The sequence below is a fragment of the Lontra canadensis genome, unplaced genomic scaffold (genome assembly GCF_010015895.1).
Source record: "Lontra canadensis isolate GAN:19392208 unplaced genomic scaffold, GSC_riverotter_1.0 scaffold26, whole genome shotgun sequence".
Lineage (NCBI taxonomy): Eukaryota > Metazoa > Chordata > Mammalia > Carnivora > Mustelidae > Lontra > Lontra canadensis.
The window spans coordinates 3,290,176-3,310,205 of NW_022631020.1; the positions used below are offsets into that span (position 1 = coordinate 3,290,176).

Sequence of the window (20,030 nt, forward strand, 5' to 3'; positions counted from 1 at the left end):
CATTCTCTTTTGGTGCACATGGAACATTCACCAAGATAAACCATATTCTACATCATAGAACAATCCTTAACCAATTTAAAATATTTGTAATTATAAAAGAATTTAAATTATATAAAGTATATTCTCTGACCATGTTACAATGAACCTGGAAATCAGTAACAGAAAGGTAAGAGGAAAAACATCCAAATACTTGGGAATAACACACTTCTAAGTAACCCATGGGTCAAAAGGGAAGTCTTGAGGGAAATGAGGAAATACTAGAACAGCATAAAAATGAAAATACAACTTACCAAAATTTCAGGGACACAATCAAGGCACACAAATTCCAACACGGTTACCGTGACCCTCCCTACAAGGCAACTCTTGCACAGCCCCCTACAAGTAGTGAATAATGTAAAAACATAGCCAATGTCCTGTGGTTGCCCAGGCATGGAAAGAAAAATAGAGCTTGAATCCAAAAGTGACAGATGTCATTTACATTTCCATTGGCCATAATTAGTGACATGACTGTATGTAACTTCAGAGGCACTGGGGAGTTTGTTGGGGCACCCTGATAGTCAATAAGCCTTAACCAGTTAGAAGGTTTTATGCCCAAGATGGTAATGGTGAAGATGGAAAGAAGTGGCAGGATTTGGAAAATATACTGGAGGCAGAGCCAATAAGACTGTTGATGGGTGGGGGTCAGGGGAGGACAACGAATGAGGCCAGATTTAGGAAAAGCAGCCAGCCAGTTTAGTAGCCTGACAGAGGAACTAGAAAATACAAAGGCTCTGAATTGGAAACATTCCTAGTGTGTTTTAGGAATAACACGTTGAAATGTGATAAACTTGAGGGACTGCAGGATGACATGATGTCAGGAGGAGGATGAGAACTAGATCATAGAGTGCTGTCTAGGCCACTTTAAGGGAGGCTTGCTTTTATTCTACTGAACAATGAAATATCAAAGGGCTGACATGATGGGATTTAGGCAGCATTCCGGATGTAAAGTGATCGGGGCTTGAAGTATGGTGGGAACGGCGGAAATAGAGATGGAGAGAAGCAAACAAATCTGGCATGTATGGTGGAGGATAATAGATGGGACAGATGGGGGTAGGACCAGGTAAGTAACCAGGTTACATTCATTTGGTTAATTTCTACTCAATTGCAATATGAAATAGTGTAGCCTAAAATATATATTTTTTAAGATTTTATTTATTTATTTGACAGAGAGATAGAGCCAGAGAGCACAAGTGGAGGGAATAGCAGAGGGAGAGGGAAAAGCAAGCTCTGCACTGAGCAGGGAGCCTGGTGCGGGGCTTGATCCCAGGACCCTGAGATCATGACTTAAACTGAAGGCAGACGCTTAACCATCTGAGCCACCCAGGCACCCCTAAAATATTTTTGATAGCTCTCTAGGCTCTGGAAAGGCCAACTGGCAAGAAGACACAAAAGGTCCCCTCGTTGAGCCTCTATTTCAAATTTGGAGCAGTGGTATGGAAACTAAAATGAGAAAACAAGCAAACAAAAGGTCTTAGCTAGAGCCTAAGCCATGATAAACATTTCCCTGGACTAAAAGTAGTGGGGGAAGAACCCACAAAGTCACAGGTAAGCAGAAGCCATGGTAATACTAGCCCATGTTTTAGATCTAGGAAGGGACCAAAGACACAGCCTCCCCATTCTCCCTGGCGCTGACACCACCACCAGCAGCTCTGTTATGATTGCTTGCTTACATGGAATTGTAGAAACCCGGGAGAGGAATCTAGCTGCTCCTGATGGGCTCTGCAACATCAGACTGGAACCAACGATGAGAAGAGAAGAGAGGGTGAGTACAGAAAAAAAGAAAAATGGAAAAACAAGAAAGCAGATAAACAAAAACTTCCCTCACCTCTCAAAATGGAACTGCAAAATAAAAGTTCAAAACATATCAAGAACTGTGATGTTACAGGAGCAGTTGGGGGGCTCAGTCGGTTAAGCAGCTGCCTTTGGCTCAGGTCACGATCTCAGGGTCCTGGGATCAAGCCCCACATCGGGCTCCCTGCTCAGTGGGGAGTCTGCTTCTCTCTCTCCCTCTGCACCTCCCCACCTGCTGTACACTCTTTCTCAAGTAAATAAATAAAATCTTAAAAAAAAAAAAAAAAGAACTGTAATGCTAAGAAAGACAGGCAACAAATCAACAACAGAACCTAAGCTCACATAAGAAGAAATCAACTTTATAGACTAAGGATGCTTTATAGACATAAATATAAGAACACCCGTACAATACATCCAATATAATACATCCATAAACACAAGAAAGGAAGTACAGAACAAAATAGGCATAAACAAAATGATAATGGGTAGTTGTAAATAATTGTATCAATTTCTTAGGGCTGCCATAATAAATCGCAACAGAGTGTATTATTTAAAAGCAACAGAAATTTATTTTCTTGTAGTTCTGGAAATCAGAAGTCCAAAGTCAAGCAGTTGACAGGGCCATACTCTCTCTGAAGTCTTTAGAAAGGAAACCTTCCTTGCTTTTCCCTCCTTTCTGGTGGCCCCTAACAAACCTTGGCATTCCTTTAGCCTGTAGTACACCGCTCTAATCTCTTCTTCCATCTTTATGTGGCATTCTTCTATGTGTTCTCTCCTCTTCTTAACCAATTACATCTGCAAAGGCCCTATTTCCAAATAAAGTCACATTCTGAGGCTCTCAAAATTCAGACTTGAATTTTGGGGTGAAGGGAATTATTTAACACATCACAACAACTAATAAAACTCTTAGAAATAAAAGAAAAAAAAAGATTAGCCCCTGAAATTTGAAAAAAAAAAAAAACCAGGAAATACCAAATACACACACACACACACTCAAAACCTACTAGATTGAACAACCTCTAGAACACAGTGAGAGAATTAATAGTAGACGACATTTCAAAACATATCACCATCAGAAACTCTTACACAAAGCACATAAAAAATCTTAGTAGGGAGTGGAAACTCCTAGGAAATCTTAGTAAATGCAAGCAAAAATTTAATGAGCTTTATCTAATTCTTAATCTAACAGCTCTATATGAAGAGAGAGAGGATACTCTGCCTACGAAATAGGACATTTTTTTTCAAATACTCATAAAATACTTCTAAAAATCTACCAAATCCTAGTTCACAAAGAAAGTACAAATTCCTGAGAATCATTATCATATGTTTCATGTCCCTGACTTAGTGTAGTTAAATGAAAGTCCACAATAAACAGACTAATAAACAGAATAACAACAACAACAACAACAACAAAAAACTATCTCTAAATTAGTCTTGGGAAAGTTCCAAATTACCCAAAGCAAGATGATAATGAAAACGCTACATTATCATAATTTGTGGAATGCTGCTAAAACAAGTGAAATGAATGATGTATTCAGCTCAGGATGCTAAAACACTATAAGACAAATAAATAAACAGAAGGAAAGAAATAATTAAAAAAATGAGCAGAAATTACTATATTGGGAGTAGCAAAGAAATATGAGGGATCTAGACCAAAAAGGTCATTACTGACAAAAGTTACAAAACAGACAAAAATGGAGCAAGCTTACAAAAACCAAAAAAACAAAAAACAAACAAACAAACAAAAACAACCCACAAAAGAAAAACGAGAAAAGACACACTAGAATTTAAAAGGAGCACACACTGGAGTGCCTGGGGGCCTCAGTCAGTTGAGTGGCTGACTTTTGATTTTGGCTCAGGTCATGATCTCAGGGCCATGAGATCAAGCCCGGGGTGGGCTTCGTGCTGAGCGCCAAGTCTCCTTGAGATTCTCTCTCCTTCTCCCTCTGCCCCTCCCCATCCATGCTCACTCTCTCTTTAAATAAATTAAACTTAATTTAAAAATAAAAGCACATGGGGCGCCTGCGTGGCTCAGTGGGTTAAAGCCTCTGCCTTCAGTTCAGGTCATGATCCCAGGGTCCTGGGATCAAGCCCCATGTCGGGCTCTGCTCAGCAGGAAGCCTCCTTCTCCCTCTCTCTCTCTGCCTGCCTTTCTGCCTACTTGTGATCTCTGTTTGTCAAATAAATAAATAAAATCTTAAAAAAATAAATAAAAGCACATAACTACAAATATGGTGTAAATGTTTTGATTTTTAAGATAAGAACTGAATGTCTTTATGCCACCAAATTTGAACATAGAGATGAAAAGAAAAATAGAATGACTGAGTAAGCTATTGAAGATAGTAAATTAGTAATTATAGGTCTCTTTCTAAAAAAAAACCACTGGCCCCCACAGACTGTAATTCCTGCTTTACACAAAGTATTTCAGAGTATTTTTTAAAAGACGAAAATCTCTCTGACTCATTTTAAGAGGCTTGGTGCTAAAATTGGAAAGAAAAAAATCATCAAGTAAATTATGAGGATGGATAAAGCACTTTTTTTTAAAGATTTTATTTATTTACTTGACAGAGAGAGAGAGCACAAGTAGGCAGAGAGGCAGGCAGAGAGAGAGGAGGAAGCAGGCTCCCTGCTGAGCAGAGAGCCCAATGTGGGGCTCAATGTGGGGTTTGATCCCAGGACTCTGAGATCATGACCTGAGCTAAAGGCAGAGGCTTAGCCCACTGAGCCACCCAGGTGCCCCTGGATGAAGCAGTCTTAAGTGGAATATTTCCAAACCAAATACATGCAGCTAAAAATGAAAGGTAACCAAGAAGATGGGATCCAGGGATACAAGGATAGATCAACATCAGAACATCTTTCAATGAAATATATCAAGTTAACAGGTGGATGAAAAATCATTCTAATATAATCAATCCCTAAATAAAATATAGCTATTGTTCATGTTTCAAGGAAAAAATAATTTCAGCAAAACATGGAAGCAAACTGCTTTAACTTGGTAATTGATATTTATCAAAACTTCTACTTTGAAGATGGTAGTGTCCAGACAGTATCTCCTTTCCTTCTTGGGAATCGCCCAAGGTCACCACCATCACCACAACAAATAAGAAACAGAAAAGCTAGTTAAAACCTTAGCAAAATGTAGGAGCATGGTGAGTCTCCAACTCAGTCAGTGGGAGGGATACCACACAGCAGAAGAATCAGACAGGAGATGCCTGCTTTAGAATGCACACCTAAAAAAACGTGGCAAGATACTTCTTCCAACTCAGTGGCATTTCTTACAGTACAGAGCCCAAATATCTTGTTTGCAGCAAGAAGAATGAGATACATTTGTTGGCAACAGAAGCTACTTAGGACACAGTTTGATTCCAAGAGGCCAAAGATATGGACCTGAAACATGACTCACTTACTTATTAACTATCGTTTCCTGGATGCAATTTACCACCATGGCAGAAGGAGGGAAGAGAAACTTCACACGATGATTGGCTTTATGGTTACCTCTCTCCCTTTGCACGGGAGAAGTAAAACCTAGATTTTATTTATTTATTTGACAGAGAGAGGGGGTGAGACAGAACACAAGCAGGGGGAGTGGCGGGGGGAGTGGCAGGCAGCGTTGCAGCCACAAACCACAGGCGTTGCAACGTGTCTCTGAGCATTGGCGTTTTATCTCAAGTTGTTTTGTGCAACACGCATTCTAAGGTATCAGAAAAGCCTAAGAGAGGTAAGTTTGGGGGTCTGGGAGTACTCAAAACATTTTCCATATAAATTAATGTAATTGTTTCTTGGCTTTCCATCATTTCGGCTTACAGAGGATTTTATAGGAATGCCCTATTTTTGGATATTGGGGCAGCCTATATCCTAAGCAGTTTCAAAGATAGCACAAAATATCCTCATACACCCTTCATCCATATTGCCCAGTTTGCCACTTTCGGTATCTCATTCTCTCTCAGAGACTTAATGAACCAATATGTGACTTGGCTATTTTGCCAAAAGAAAAGCACATCCCAGAAAGGAGCCGCTTCTTCAGTCTGGGTCCCATAAGGAGACCACAGCAAACATACAACTTTTTTCCCCCTAGAGACTTTATTTATTTATTTGACAGACAGAGTTCACAAGTAGGCAGAGAGAGAGGGGGAAGCAGACTCCCTGCGGGGCAGAGAACCAGATGCAGGGCTCAATCCCACGACCCTGAGATCATGACCTGAGCCGAAGGCAGAGGCTTAACCCACCGAGCCACCCAAGCGCCCCAAACATAAAACTGATGTAAAACATAAACAACAGACTTTTCTATCATAAATAGCGATATTTTGGGGATTGTTTGGATACTTCAGTGTAATATGGTGAAAGCCAACGCATATGATTTCTGGTTGCCTAACACTCCAGGACTTCTCGTCTGTGCATTGGTTCCTGTTAGTCTTCTTACCCTTTGGAATAACGACTTGATGTGTCCTTGAGAGAGAGAAGGACTGGCTTTCACAAGGAACAGGCCAAGGAACAAAGCCAGCTCTGAACCCTGTCTCCCCTTACTCTTCCAGGTGAAAGTAAAATTAGAAGGCAGGAGAACAAGAAAGGTGGAAACACCAAGCAATAGCTTATATCCCTAGAAGAATGGGAAAATTCCTATGAATTTTTTCTATCTTTTATTTTTTTTTAAAGATTTTATTTATTTATTTAGAAAGAGGGGAAGGTGAGGTAGGGGAAAGAGTTAAAGAATCTCGAGCACAGGGTGCCTGGGTGACTCAGTGGGTTAGAGCCTCTGCCTTCAGCTCAGGTCATGATCCCAGGGTCCTGGGATCGAGCCCCGAATCAGGCTCTCTGCTCGGCAGGGAGCCTGCTTCCTCCTCTCTCTCTGCCTGCTTCTCTGCCTACTTGTGATCTCTGTCAAATAAATAAATAAAATCTTTAAAAAAAAAAAAAAAAGAATCTCGAGCAGACTCCTCGGGGAGCCCAACACAGGGCTTGGCATGGGGCTCAAACTCAAACCCTGAGATCAGGACCAGAGCCAAAACCAAGAGTCAGACACTCAACCAACCGAGCCACCCAGGTGACCCTTCTATCTTTTTCTAAGCAGCAGTGACTGTCCTGTCTTGAGCTGGTTAGGATCCTAGTATCTGGTGAAAAGGACGTATCTCCCTGAGAGACAAAAATCCAAATTATTCAAAGGAATATAAAGGTGTTATCCTTTGTTCTGTGATTCCTGCATCTTCAAACCTTGACTCTCCAGTTTAGGGAGAGAGAATATTTTGAAGAAAAGCATCAGGATACCTTTCCTGGAAGAAAGGTCCTAGAGCTAGGTGTTGAAGGGTAGAGTTGACAATGTCCATATTAGACGTTTTTATTTTTTTAATGTTAGTTCATGTCTTTTATTACTAACCCATACACAATTACTTGTCTTCTGGCTTGTTGAAGCAGTAGCTCAGACAGCATTTGCCACAACAATGTCTGTGGGAGTGGCCAGCCATAAAAGCTCTAGCATCACACCCATCTAAAGGGCACTCCCGATGAAGGCAACTGATTTTGCCTTTCTTATCCACATTATAGTATTTCGGGACAGTATAACCTTCTTTCTCTTATGCTTATTCTTCGTGGGCGTGGTATAAGACTTCTTCTTTCTTGGCACCTTCTTTCTTTTCTTAGCACCACTACTAAGTCTCAACACACGAATGTTGTCGTGAGACCACGTACATCCATCCTCCAGCTGTTTGCCAGCAAAGATCAGTCTCTCTTGATCAGGAGGAATTCCTTCCTTATCCTGAATGTTGGCCTTTACATTTCCTATTGTATCCCAGGGTTCAACCTCGAGAGGGATGGTCTTCTCCATAAGGGTTTTCACGAAAACCTGCATCTTGGCGGCGCTTCCCCCGCAGATGGCGGATGGGAAAGGAAAGCAACATGCCTGCCCACCTGTATTAGGTATGTTAACCTTCTGCTTGGAATATCTTCCTTTCGGGAAGTTTCCCTCCCATTTCCCAGAGTTGTGCTGGGTACTGAACTACTGACTGTATCACGATCACAGTGCCTCCTGCTGCCACCACCACAGAGCACATCACATACATGACCCACACTAGGTCCATCTCACGCCCTCTCACAGGAATCGCAATCTGGAGTGGAATTCCAAAGTGCTGGAGGAAGAAGGGGATCAATGATCCTGTAGCAGTGGAGTGACCTGAGTTCTAGGAAACTTTGGAGCTTACCTGGTTACTGTCTTTCGTGAAGCCTGGTTGATTTCTCCTTTGGTCATGTGAGCTATCCACTATCCCGCCAGTCACCCAACCCCTTTACGTTAGCAGAATCGGTTTCTGTTATTGACAAGCAAAGAACCTTAATTATTATGGAAATTGGTGGCAGAAAATGGACATCCTTGGGGAAATGTGGGGTGTTTGGAATGAGTTACTTGACTAATAGGAAACAAAAGAATGTGAGATTCCATTAATATTCACAGGCACTGTTCTTTCACTATGACTGGGGCTCTGGGAGCCTAGTAGTTGTTGCACGGGCCAATTTAAATGATGAAGGATGGCGAACAACGAGGCATGATGGCTGTTTTCTCCCCTCAACGTCTAACTTAAAACAAGAGAAGGAGACTATCACCTTGGTGATAGTCCAGTTTTTTCTGTCTTTGACAAACAAACAACAACAATAAAATTAAAAGGGATTCCAATCTAAAGCTGTGAGACTGAGGATGTACAAACCAAACACAGAAACTGATTTTGAGAGTTGGGTTCGCAAGTCTTTCTAAGTCTTTCATATGGAGGTTGGAGAAGTGATCCGAAGGCAGTGCATCCTGGCAAGCAGAAAAGGCAACATTTAAGAGGATCTGTAAGACTGAACGCAGTACAGCTCAGAGACACACGGGTCCCCAGACCAAGGACATTGGCATCCTGTGGGAACTTGTTAGAAATGCAAATTTTCGGTACACCTGGGTGGCTCTGTCCGTCAAGCATCTGCCTTTGGCTCAGATCATAATCTCTCTGTCCTGGGATTGAGCTGCACATTGGGCTCTGCTCAGCGGGGCGTCTGCTTCTCCCTCTTCCTGTGGGATCTCTCTCGCTCTTGCTCAAAGAAATAAAAATAAAACTTTAAAAGAAATGCAAATTTCCTAGCCCTACCCCAGACCTACTAAATCAGAGACTCTAGGGGCTTGCACAGCTGTCTGGGGTTTGGCATGTCCTCCAGGGGACACTGATGAGAGTTTGAGAGGAACTGACATAAAGGAACTGAAGTTCTCAAACCATCCTGAAATAATTCCTCACCCTGCTTTCTTTGACGGAGGATAGGAGACATTGCCACCTTTGCATGTGAGAACTAATAACTTCCTTCAGAAGCCCAGTCACACTGTTGCAACAGCAAGTAGCTATGCCTTGGTAGGGGGAGGGGGAGGCAATCCTGATTATGTGGACATTAGAGTTAGGAGCCTAGAAGGAGTTGTAGAAATTTGCTAACTTATATCCCCCCAAATTGGAAGAATGTGGGAACAGACTTTGAGGTTGCTAGGTCAGGAGCGTGGTCCCTATAGACTATCGGGGGGGGGGGGGGGATGTACAAATATGGGTACCTCCCAGAGACAATGTATTCAGAGTGTAACCAGCTGGGGAAAGCTTGTCCAAGGTAAACATGCACTGAACTTTGTCTCACAACAAATTATAGCCCAAAAGTCAGAAATCCCTTAATAAGTATAAAAGAAGGAATTCAGACACTTGAGGAAGAGGGAATAAAAGGTAGGATAGATGATGCTCACCGAGTCTAGGCACTTCTTCACCACATTTTTGGTATAGACTCTCATTTTAGTAACGAAAAGTATAGATTAAGGGGTATCAGTATGGCTTTATGGCAGGAAGGTGAAGCCACTTTGGATAGTTTAAGTAATAAAATAATTGCACACAACTAGATGCTTGCAAAATCACTGAAAGAGACGGGGGAGGGTATGGAGGGGAGCAGCACCATAGTCGTGAAGTTCTGGAGTTTGATCCTCTGATAAGAAAAAAAGCCACCACTGTCTCAACCACCCTTTTGCAGTGCTGAAAGTTGTGATTAGACACGCTTAGGTCAGTGGCTGCCTTTACCTATTAATGCTCTGATCTACATGGCCTTGCTTGCCAGCAAAGACAGCAGCAGGAGAATTGCTTCTGTCTCACATCTCTCTTTCATATCATTCAAGAATGTGTTTAATTGGCAGAAAACAATTTGCTTCTAGAATATGAGCTGGAAAGGAGTCGGGGAAGCCTGGTTTTTCACTTCCCAGCTTCAGCAGAGCAGGAAGGATGCGTGAAGGGGTGGTGAACTAATTCTGTACCCGGCTCTCATGAGAAGATGAGAAGTGACAGCTCTGTACAAAAAGCCTTCTCTAGACTCGGAATGCTGGGTGCGAGAGCTGTCACTCCCAGATCTCAGGGGTGGGGGGAGCTCAAGATGTATGTGCCCACGAAGTAGTGCTAACCACCAGAGGTAAACGGAGCTTGGTCATCCTCACAGGAAGTATGGTGGCCAGGGTAATCAGGTTCCAGTAGAAGTAGCTCAACCCTTGTGAATATCCAGTTGTGATAGATGAATCATGTGGCTCCAAAGGGTGGCATGTCAGGAAACTATAAGTCCTTATTTCATTTGTATGATCCCTTCCATCCTACCACAAAGGCCAGGACAGAGCCACGTTCCTTGACGGTTAGGCTTGGGGTTTTGTTTTTGTTTTTATTTTTTTTAAAGATTTTATTTATTTATTTGACAGAGATCGCAAATAGAGAGTTAGGCAGAGAATGTGGTGGGAGCAGAAAGCAGAGAGCCCGATTCGAGGCTCGATCCCAGGACCCTGGGATCATCACCTGAGCCGAAGGCAGAGGCTTTAACCCACTGAACCCTCCAGGCGCCCCTTGTATTTGTTTTTAGCCTATCTTCCAGATCCGAGTTACTTATACACATTAATGTTTCAGTTGAATTGTAAGTTGAAATTGCCACCAGGCCATTTCACTTCTTGGGCCACCAGGAACCACCAAAGGGAGTTATGGTTGCTGTGGTGGTTTCAAAATACAGACTCGGAAATCTTCGATGTTCCTCTCTTCAAAAGGCAAACCTGAGTGCTTGCCCCCTTGGGTGTGAGTCAAAGCAACTTGCTTCTAATCAACAAATTTCTCTCTAAGCCCTGCTAGCACTGCATCTCACAAATGTTGATAAGTTCTGTTTTTATTTAGTTCCAAATTAATTTTTTCTCTTGAGATTTCTTCTTTGAGCCATGCACTATATAGGACTGTGTTGTTTCATCTCCAAATATCTTGAAATTTTCCAGCTATCTTTGTGCTATTGATTTCTAATTTAATTCTGTTATCTGAGGACATATTTTGTATGCTTTCTATTCTTTTACATTTGTTAAGGTGTGTTTGATGGCCCAGAATGTGGTCTATCTTCCTGAATGTTCCATGCGAGTTTGAGAAGAACATGTATTCTTCTGTTGTTGGACGGAGCAGAGTTAACCATTGAACAACACAGGTTTGAACTGTGCAGGTCCATTTATACACTGATTTTTAAAAAAAATAAGTACAGGACAGTACTGTAAATGTATTTTTCCTTCCTTATGACTTTCTTTTCTTTCCTTTCTTTTTCTCTCTCTCTTTTTTTTTTTTTTTAGATTTTATTTATTTATTTGACAGAGAGAGGGAGTGAGACAGAACACAAGCAGGGGGAGTGGCAGGGGGAGTGGCGGGCAGAGGGAAAGGGAGAAACAGACTCCCTGCTGAGCAGGGAGCTTGAAGCAGGACTCCATCCCAGGACTCTGACATCAGGACCTGAGCCAAAGCCTGATGCCCCTAAATAGTTTCATAAAATTGAATTATTTAATTATCACAGCCACTCCCTGCTGGGCTGTGCTAATTGGTATAAGAGGTTTGAAAGGATCAAGAATGTATGATTGCTGCTGTGCCAGGCCGAAGTCAACCTGTTCATTTCTTCCAACTCTGCATACACCGGGTAATGTACTGACAATGCGAAATGGAGGATACAAGTAACTCAAATGGTGTATCATCAAATAATGTTGTACATCATCCTGCACACACACACTCACACTCACTCACTCACTCACTCACATACCACAAAGGTTTCCAGAGTATAGACTTCGCAAAGCAATGGCCTTTCTACTTTATAATGCCGGAAAATTCTACCTGGAGATATTTACCCATTTTACCTTAGAGGATTTTTATGGGATCTTGGATTCACTTTCAAATTTAAGCATTTTAAAATTCAACAAGTCTAAAAATCTTACCAAGGCTCTCCTAGGCCTGATGATTTCAAGTAAAAACTAAAGAAAGAAATTCACATAAATCCTTATTAAAGCATTATGATGTTTGAAGCTTTGTGCTAAATAAAGTATGGGACAATGTTGATTGGGTGAGGGAGAAGCACAAGGAAAGGCATTTTAGGTTAACATGTTACCATCCAGCAAAGATGCTATAGTTACCCCCCTTTTTTTTTTTTTTAAGATTTTATTTATTTATTTGACAGAGAGAGATCACAAGTAGGCAGAGAGGCAGGCAGAGAGAGAGGAGGAAGCAGGCTCCCTGCTGAGCAGAGATCCCGATGCGGGACTCGATCCCAGGACCCTGAGATCATGACCTGAGCCGAAGGCAGCGGCTTAACCCACTGAGCCACCCAGGCGCCCTAGTTACCCCTTTCTAAGTGAAAAGCAATTTTTGCTACAGCAGACACTAATATTTTGTACTCAAGGCACTCAAATTCCTCAATCTGGGCCAATCTCATGGTTGTTAAAATGATACACGCATACTTTCTGGGTTACTCCTTATTTTAAAATACTGAATTTTGCCCAATTCTCAGACCAAGTGTTCCAATTTTAGGTTAAAAATATAGTTGGGGCCCCTGGGTGGCTCAGTCGTTAAGTGTCTGCCCTCGGCTCAAGTCATGATCCCAGGGTGCTGGGACCGAACCCAGATTGAGCTCCCTATTCAGCGGGAGGCCTGCTTCTCTCTCTCCCACTCCCCCTGCTTTCGTTCCCTCTCTTGCTGTCTCTCTCTCTGTGTCAAATAAATAAATAAAGTCTTTAATATATATATATAGTCACACTACTCGTCCCACGGATCACCTCTCCCCACGTCTGTCAAACTTTCTACCAACAGAGAATCGTGCTTTGCGTCCTGAAACGGACGTAACCGAAGGGGACGCGGAAACCTACGTGGGATTCATCCTTGCGTGCTTGCAGGCAGAATCCCTAACCCCGTTTTCCACGTCACTCAAATGCAGAGCTGCAGCAGAAAGCCTCTTCAAGGCTCCTTGCATCTGCAAGACTTCTGCGATTAAAATGCATCTCTTCTTGAGAGAGAATTCACATAAAGCACGCATAGTAAATTAGCTAGTCGAGGGCCAGGCCAGCCGCAGGGTTGGACTGAATCTGGTTTCTCTTTGAAAAGCCTTCCCGGGGAGAACACCCCCGCCAGCAACAGAGCGCGCCCCGGCACCACGTGTCTGCACCAACCGCGGGATTGGCGGAGCGCATTTTAGCGCTGCGGTCTAGACGCGCACGGTCCCGCCCAGCTGCCAGACGAACTGGGACGCGGAGAGGAGAGACCGGAGGGAGATCGTCCAGGGGAGGGGGGCGGGAGGGGGGTGGGGGATTCCGAGGAGCCCGCGGCCGGGAGTCTGGGAGGGCCCGAAAGGCGCCAGGCCCGCCGCGCCACGACTTGCCCAAACCAGACAGGCTTCCTTCTGCGCCCTGGAAGAAGGAGCCGGCCCGCCGCTTCCCGCTCGGCTGCTCCTCGGCCTCCGTGAGCCCCGCCTGCGCCCGCAGCGCTTCTGGGGTCTGGGTCCCCAGCGTCGCCCCCGTCCGCCTGCAGCGCCCGGCGCCCGCCAAGGAGCGCGCAGCTGGGGTGAGCCAAGGCCCGGGATGCGCCTGGAGCCCTTGGGAGCCCGCGGCCGACCCGGCATCTCTGTGCGGGCGTAGCCAGGGCCTCCTCCCACTTCCCCCCATCGCGAGCCCAGGCACTGCAGACCCCGCTGGCATGGCTGCGGCAGCCCCCCACTCCCCGTTTCCCTTCTCCCCCGGACAGTGCCGGGGCCTCCCCGGAGCCCGTGTAAGCTGGCCTTTGTCTTTGCGGGTTCCACGGGCCACCCGCCGTGCGCCCGGGACTGGAGGCGCTGCGCGGGGCTGCCGCCCAGGCCCGCAGGAGGGGCGGAGGGAACGGGAAAGCGTGTCCCCTTCTTTCCTGTTCCGGCCATCTTGGGGCCGTGATTCAGCCCAGGGGCAAGGGTGGCCCCCCGAGCGGCTCTCTCTGCGCCCAGAGTGGCGGCAGCGAACGTAGATGGGCGCTCCGGCCCCGCGCGCCGCCTCCTACTCCGACCGCAGTGGGGGCGCGCAGAGAGCCCCCCACGTTCAGCTCCGAGGGCCTGGGTCCAGAGCATGGGTGACTCTAACAGGCCAGAGGCAGAGAAAATAGGAGGGATACGGGCCGGGATCCGACATTTACTTAACAAAACGCCGAATTCATTCAATTATTCCTTATCCACGTGTCCATTTGGCAAATTCTCAACCCTCTCTGTGCCTGAACTTTGCCAGGTGCTGAGGACATAACGGTGAGCAAGAGAAATCACAGCCCTTGTTCCCGCTGATCCTGTGGCCCGGTGGATGGAGCCCACAGCCCACAGACCTGCCAGGTCGGTATCCTGACGTCCCTTACACAGGTTGGGAAACTGAGGCCCGGGGCTGACATAACTTGTTTTAGGTCAAGCAGCAAGTAAATGGAAGACTCAAACTTTGAACCTGGGTCTGTAAGTCTTTTATGCCAGCTGCAGTGAACCGTTAATAGTTCTTTTTCCCCCAAAGACCCCTTAAAAGTTATCTGCATGTACAGTTTATGTGAAGTCATATGAAGTGTGTTCTCTCTTCCCTGGATGCTTTTATGTGAATTTATTTCTAGTTCGCAGTATCTGGAAAGTGCTAAAAATATTTGACATTACAACTTTGCATTAAGTTACCCTGAATTGTATTTTCTTTTCTTCTATTCACATATCTGGCTGTTAGGAAAGAAAAAAAATTTCCTGATGGTTGTTCCAAGCAGGGACTCCCCGGTGGATTGAGGAATGTGTGGCTTTTCCTCAGCTCATTGATCCCTGTGGTAGCCACGGGCAGCACCCAAAGGACCCCAAGAATGAAAGGCCTGTGGCCTGCAAGTTGCTGCTAGAGATATTTTAGCCTCTCCATATAACAGAATGCAGCTGCCACACAAGTTCTTAAGGTAAAACTTGATGGTACAAAGCTGATGGGTAATGTTCCCTTCCATATAATTTTTTTTTTTAACCTTAACATTTTGAGAGTGTATCCATTTGGAAAGACAAGTGAAGTATTACTATCTGGGGAAATTCCTTCATTTGTACTTCTATCAGTATCTTATATTTAGGTAGGTAACTCATAGAGGAAGAAAGACTCCATTTTTAAAAAGGGTCTTGGGTATAAGGAATTGAGAAAAGGTGCCATCAAATAGAATGAACTACTAATTTAATTTTTTAAACTATTTCATTGCGGTATAATAAACAAATGCACCCTTCATTGTCAATGTCCAATTCGATAAGTTTTGATAAATGTGTGTACCAGGTAATCAACAGACAGCACAACGAAAGTACAGAATATTCCTGTTACACCGCAAAGGTGTCTTTCTGCTCTTTTGCAGCCAGTTCCCCTCCATCCCATTTCATTTTACAGTTTTGTTGCTTAACGTTAAGTTGTGTGTAAAAGATGAGGATGAACAGCATTTCTAATCTCAAAACCAAGGGCGAGTGCGGGAGTAAAATAACTGGAGGCTGGCAGCTGAGCCCGAAAGTGCCGGGGGTGGGGGTGGGGGGTGGGGGGGGATGTGGCTGTCTACTCCATAGGACCTGGGGAGTGTCAGCCCCAGAGCCAGGGAGGGGAGTGGCCCACGGAGCCAGCGCCCAGGAGATCCCCTCTCCGGGTGGACGCGCTCGCCCACGAGGTCTTTTCTGGTCCCGCAGGGCTCCCCGGCAGGCGCGCCCTTAGCTTCAGGTCCCGGCAGGGGCGCTGCCATAGCAACGGCCTGGACGCCCGGACCTTAGGCCGCCGCCGCCGCCGCGGGAGACCCGGCCCTCTCCGGCTCCCGAGGGGTGGGGCGGCGGCGGCCCGGGAGGCGGCCCGGGCCGGGTAGACGGAACCGCCCCCTCCTCGGATGCCGGCGGAGGCGGCGGATTTGCTTCCAAGCATGGTAAGAGCGGTGAGATCGGGCTGCCTGGGCATGTGGGGCTGGCGGGGGCCGCGGCTCCCGGGACTCCCAGCTCCCCCACCACCGCCACGCTGTCTCCTTCCCACAGCCCTTCCAGAAGCACGTCTACTATCCGCTGGCCAGCGGCGGCCTGGAGGGCCCCGACGCCCCCGCAGCTGCCTCGGGCGCGCGCTCCGCGATGGCCAGTGGCCCCTACAGCGCGGCGTCGGGCCCCCTGCCCTTCTTCCAGTTCCGGCCGCGGCTGGAGAGCGTGGACTGGCGGCGGCTGAGCGCCATCGACGTGGACAAGGTGGCGGGGGCGGTGGACGTGCTGACGCTGCAGGAGAACATCATGAACATCACCTTCTGCAAGCTGGAGGACGAGAAGTGCCCGCACTGCCAGTCGGGGGTGGACCCGGTGCTGCTGAAGCTCATCCGCCTGGCGCAGCTCACCATCGAGTACCTGCTGCACTCCCAGGACTTCCTCGCGTCGCAGCTGCGCGGCCTGGAGGAGCGCCTGCGCCTGAGCGTGGCCGAGAGCGAGCAGAGCCAGAAGCTCCTCGCCAAGCAGGCTGGGGAGATGAAGCTGCTCAAGGAAGAGTGTAAACGCAGGAAAAAGATGATCTCGACCCAGCAGCTGATGATCGAGGCCAAAGCCAGCTATTACCAGGTGGGACTACACGTTGTGATTCCAATTCATAATCCAGTAAAAAATCCCTCGGTCCCACCGGCCAGGATGTGGAGAGCCCTTTCCTAGATCACTGCCCGCCCCCGCTTTTTCCCCAATAGTTAAGCAAAATAGTAATTGTAACCAACAGGTGACATGGTTCATTACCTTCCGTAGACGACCACGGGATTAATAATTAAACAGTGTCCACGGCGCTTTATGGAAGCCATCTAAATGCTGGTTTGAGAAACTGCATCCTTCTTCTAATCGATGGAATGAAAAATAAACCTTTTACAAACTGCTGTTGAGGTCTGCCCCAGATGAGGTCGTACGATGAAACTTGTGGGCGTTTGATTTCAAAATATTTTCAAACTTACGGAAAGGTTGTAAGAATAGTGCAGGGAACTTCATAAACCCCTCACCCAAATTCTCTGGTTATGAACATTTGCCACCTTTGCTGTCTTTCCTCAGTATCTATATACATACTATTATTTTTAACCATTTGACAGTGAGTTTCAGACTCCTGAATATTTCAGTGTGTATATTTCCTAAGAACAAGAACACTGCCTACTATAACAATATTAGTGATATAAGACAACGGTGTGTTTTGATTGAACGGGTAGTATTTAAAATATATTTTATTACTAAAACAACAGGATTTAAAAGAGTAAAACCTCTTGCTTTTCTGCCTTTAATCTCTATTATGGGTTAGACATTGAGCTCAAATAAATATTGTAATTTTTTAGTATAACAAAAATCAACGTACTTATTTTTTTTAATCAACAATGTTTGATAAAGATATCTTCGGTAAAGATATTAAAGTAAGCAACAGGCTGACAAGATTGATTTCATTCCCTGACACTGTAGTCACTTTGGCTAAATATGAGTTAAAAGGTCTCAGTGAATGGGACGCCTGGCTGGTTCAGTTGGTAGAGTGTGGGACTCTTGATCTTGGGGTCATGAGTTCCAGCTCCATGGTAGGAGTAGAGTTTATTAAAAAAAAAAAAAAAAAAAAGCCTCAGTGGGTTCAGGTACTAATGGTGTGAGTGACTGCAGAAGACTGGCCATAGGCGCAGATAATGGTGTGGTTCATAGTGCTTAGGGCTAACCCACCGGAGCCTTGGGAGAAGTGTACTTAAAATAGGGGAACAGTTGGGACACCAGAGTGGCTCAGTCGTTAAGCGGCTGCTTTCGGCTCAGGTCATGATCCCAGAGTCCTGGGATCGAGTTCCGCATTTGGTCCCTGCTCAGTGGAAAGCCCGTTTCTCCCACTCCCTCTGCCTGCTGCTGCCTCTGCTTGTGCACCTGCTCTCTCTCTCTGTCAAATAAATAAATAAAATCCTTAAAAAAAAATAGGTGAACAGTTAGGAGAGAATATCATTAGAAAGCCTTAGTGGCTAGCCTTGGGTACACAACCCTGAGGTATAGCCCTCAAATAACAATTCATTGCCTATTTGTTTCATAAATTTATTTATAAATAGTGTTGATATGGCCTTTAATAAATATATTTATTATACAATGAATGGAATGGATTCTGTTTAGACGTTAAAAATAGTTCAGCTTGGGGCGCGAGTGGCTCAGTTGGTTGAGCACCATACTCTTGGTTTCGGCTCTGATCATGATCTCGGGGATCTTAAAATTGAGCCCTGCATCAGGCTCTGCACTGGGTGGGGAGTCTGAGATTCTCTAGCCTGGGTGAGCACACGCACGCTCTCTCTCTCTCTTTTTCCCTCAAATAAATAAATGAATCTTAAAAAAAAATATTTTAGCTTTGGCAGTAATCTGTGAAATGTTAAAACCTATAATATACAGACATTTTTAGATTTATGAAGGTTTTTTCATTCTTTTAGTTACCATAGCAATAGCTGTTAGTAAAGATTTTCAAGTGTGAATGAGATACATAAATAAAGGTAATGGCTCATTTTTATGGAGTGACACCTGCCTGCTCGGCCACTCAGCAGACTCCCTGAATGACAATGTCAGGTGTATGGCGTGCCCAGGTGTGACCATGAAAAAGTAGAGGAGACCAGACCACTTTTTCCTACTCAGTGTAGTATAAATACACTCTGCTGTTTTGGGGGGCTCTTGATGGTGTCTTTGAGCAGTTAAGCCCTGTTTGGTGACAGTCCTAGAGTTAGACTTCGTGGATTTAAATCCAAAGTATTCCACCATGCAAGTCCTAGACCTCCGTTTCCTCATCTGGAAAATGAGAAGGTTGGTGGTAGGGACACCTATTAGGGCTATTCTGAGAATTCCATGAGATAATGCATGTGTGGCATGAGGAGGTCTGAGGAAATGGCATCTGACATGTGCATGTGGATTTCTCTTGGTAATGAACCGTGGTTGCCCATGATCTCTGCAAATCTTTACATCTTTCCTGGGAGCTGAATATAGCTGCTGTGCTGATGCCGTGAGAATCAGTGACTCTGGAAGGGGAAGTCAAGATTGCTGCTAAGAAAAGTTGACGCATAAACTAGCCTTGGGTTCTAAGGTGTTACAATTATTTTAACTTCAGGTTCCCGTGTTTGGGGATATTTGGCCTATGATAAAATTTGCAGAAATGCGATTGGTTTTGTTGAAATAGCTATTGGACCTTCCCCTCAGTCATTAAATTGTGTTTAAGTAGAGACCACTGACAGCTGGGGAAGTCTCGTGGCCATGGGTAAAGGCCAGTGCGTACCAATGATCTATCAAATTTTTTTTTTAATTAAAAATTTAGAAATACTGGGGCGCCTGGGTGGCTCAGCAGGTTAAACCTCTGCCTTTGGCTCAGGTCATGATCTCAGGGTCCTGGGATTGAGCCCTGCATCCGGCTCTCTGCTCGGCATGGAGCCTGCTTCCTCCTCTCTCTTTGCCTGCCTCTCTGTCTACTTGTGATCTCTGTCTGTCAAATAAATAAATAAAATCCTTAAAAAAAAATTAAAAATACCAGTGGATCATAACAGGACCTAGACTCATTCTAAGAAGAACTTTTGTTCTCGTAATGGGAAGACTTAGATTCCTCTCCATGCTTTAGCACCCCAGGCCGATTTGGGAATCTGCCAGTGAATTTCTGACCCTCGTTGCAGTTTTTCAGTGTTTTGAGTTAGAGATATATGTTGGGGGTAGCAAAAGCATGCATTTTGCAGTCAGAGAGACATAGTTTAAGATATGCCTCTGATGTGACCCAATTCATTCCCCATGTACCTCCCCCCAACCAACCTGCTCAGCAGGGAGCCTGCTTCTCCCTCTGCCTGCCTGTCCCTCCCCCTGCTCCTGCACACACTCTTTATCCATCTCTTTCTCTTTCTCATAAATTAATAAAAAATCTTTTAAAAACAATAAAAATTAAAAAA

At 45.0% G+C, this 20,030-nt stretch overlaps 1 protein-coding gene, 2 long non-coding RNA genes and 1 pseudogene across 5 annotated transcripts in view; 2 read left to right on the top strand and 2 right to left on the bottom strand.

The window, feature by feature from the left end:
• Nucleotides 1–4,550: 4,550 nt before the first annotated feature.
• On the bottom strand, nucleotides 4,551–19,746 carry LOC116871462. Its single transcript, XR_004383408.1, has 3 exons — nucleotides 19,666–19,746; nucleotides 19,326–19,327; nucleotides 4,551–4,569 (listed from the first exon to the last, which is right to left on the bottom strand). It is a non-coding gene; the product is annotated as an uncharacterized LOC116871462 (long non-coding RNA).
• LOC116871460 lies at nucleotides 7,212–7,672 on the bottom strand (annotated as a pseudogene).
• On the top strand, nucleotides 13,375–15,479 carry LOC116871461. The gene is made up of 3 exons (XR_004383407.1): nucleotides 13,375–13,688; nucleotides 14,375–14,472; nucleotides 14,840–15,479. It is a non-coding gene; the product is annotated as an uncharacterized LOC116871461 (long non-coding RNA).
• The window catches only part of DZIP1 (DAZ interacting zinc finger protein 1), a 51,222-nt gene continuing 47,044 nt past the window's right edge, over nucleotides 15,853–20,030 (top strand). For 2 of the 3 annotated variants that reach the window (XM_032864145.1, XM_032864144.1), the window contains exons 1-2: nucleotides 15,854–16,031; nucleotides 16,138–16,698. In XM_032864145.1, coding sequence (XP_032720036.1) covers nucleotides 15,996–16,031; nucleotides 16,138–16,698 — 597 coding nt within the window. In that variant the 5' untranslated portion in view covers nucleotides 15,854–15,995. Of the gene's footprint in view, nucleotides 16,032–16,137; nucleotides 16,699–20,030 lie in introns of all 3 variants that reach the window. The other variant, XM_032864146.1, reaches the window with a different exon arrangement.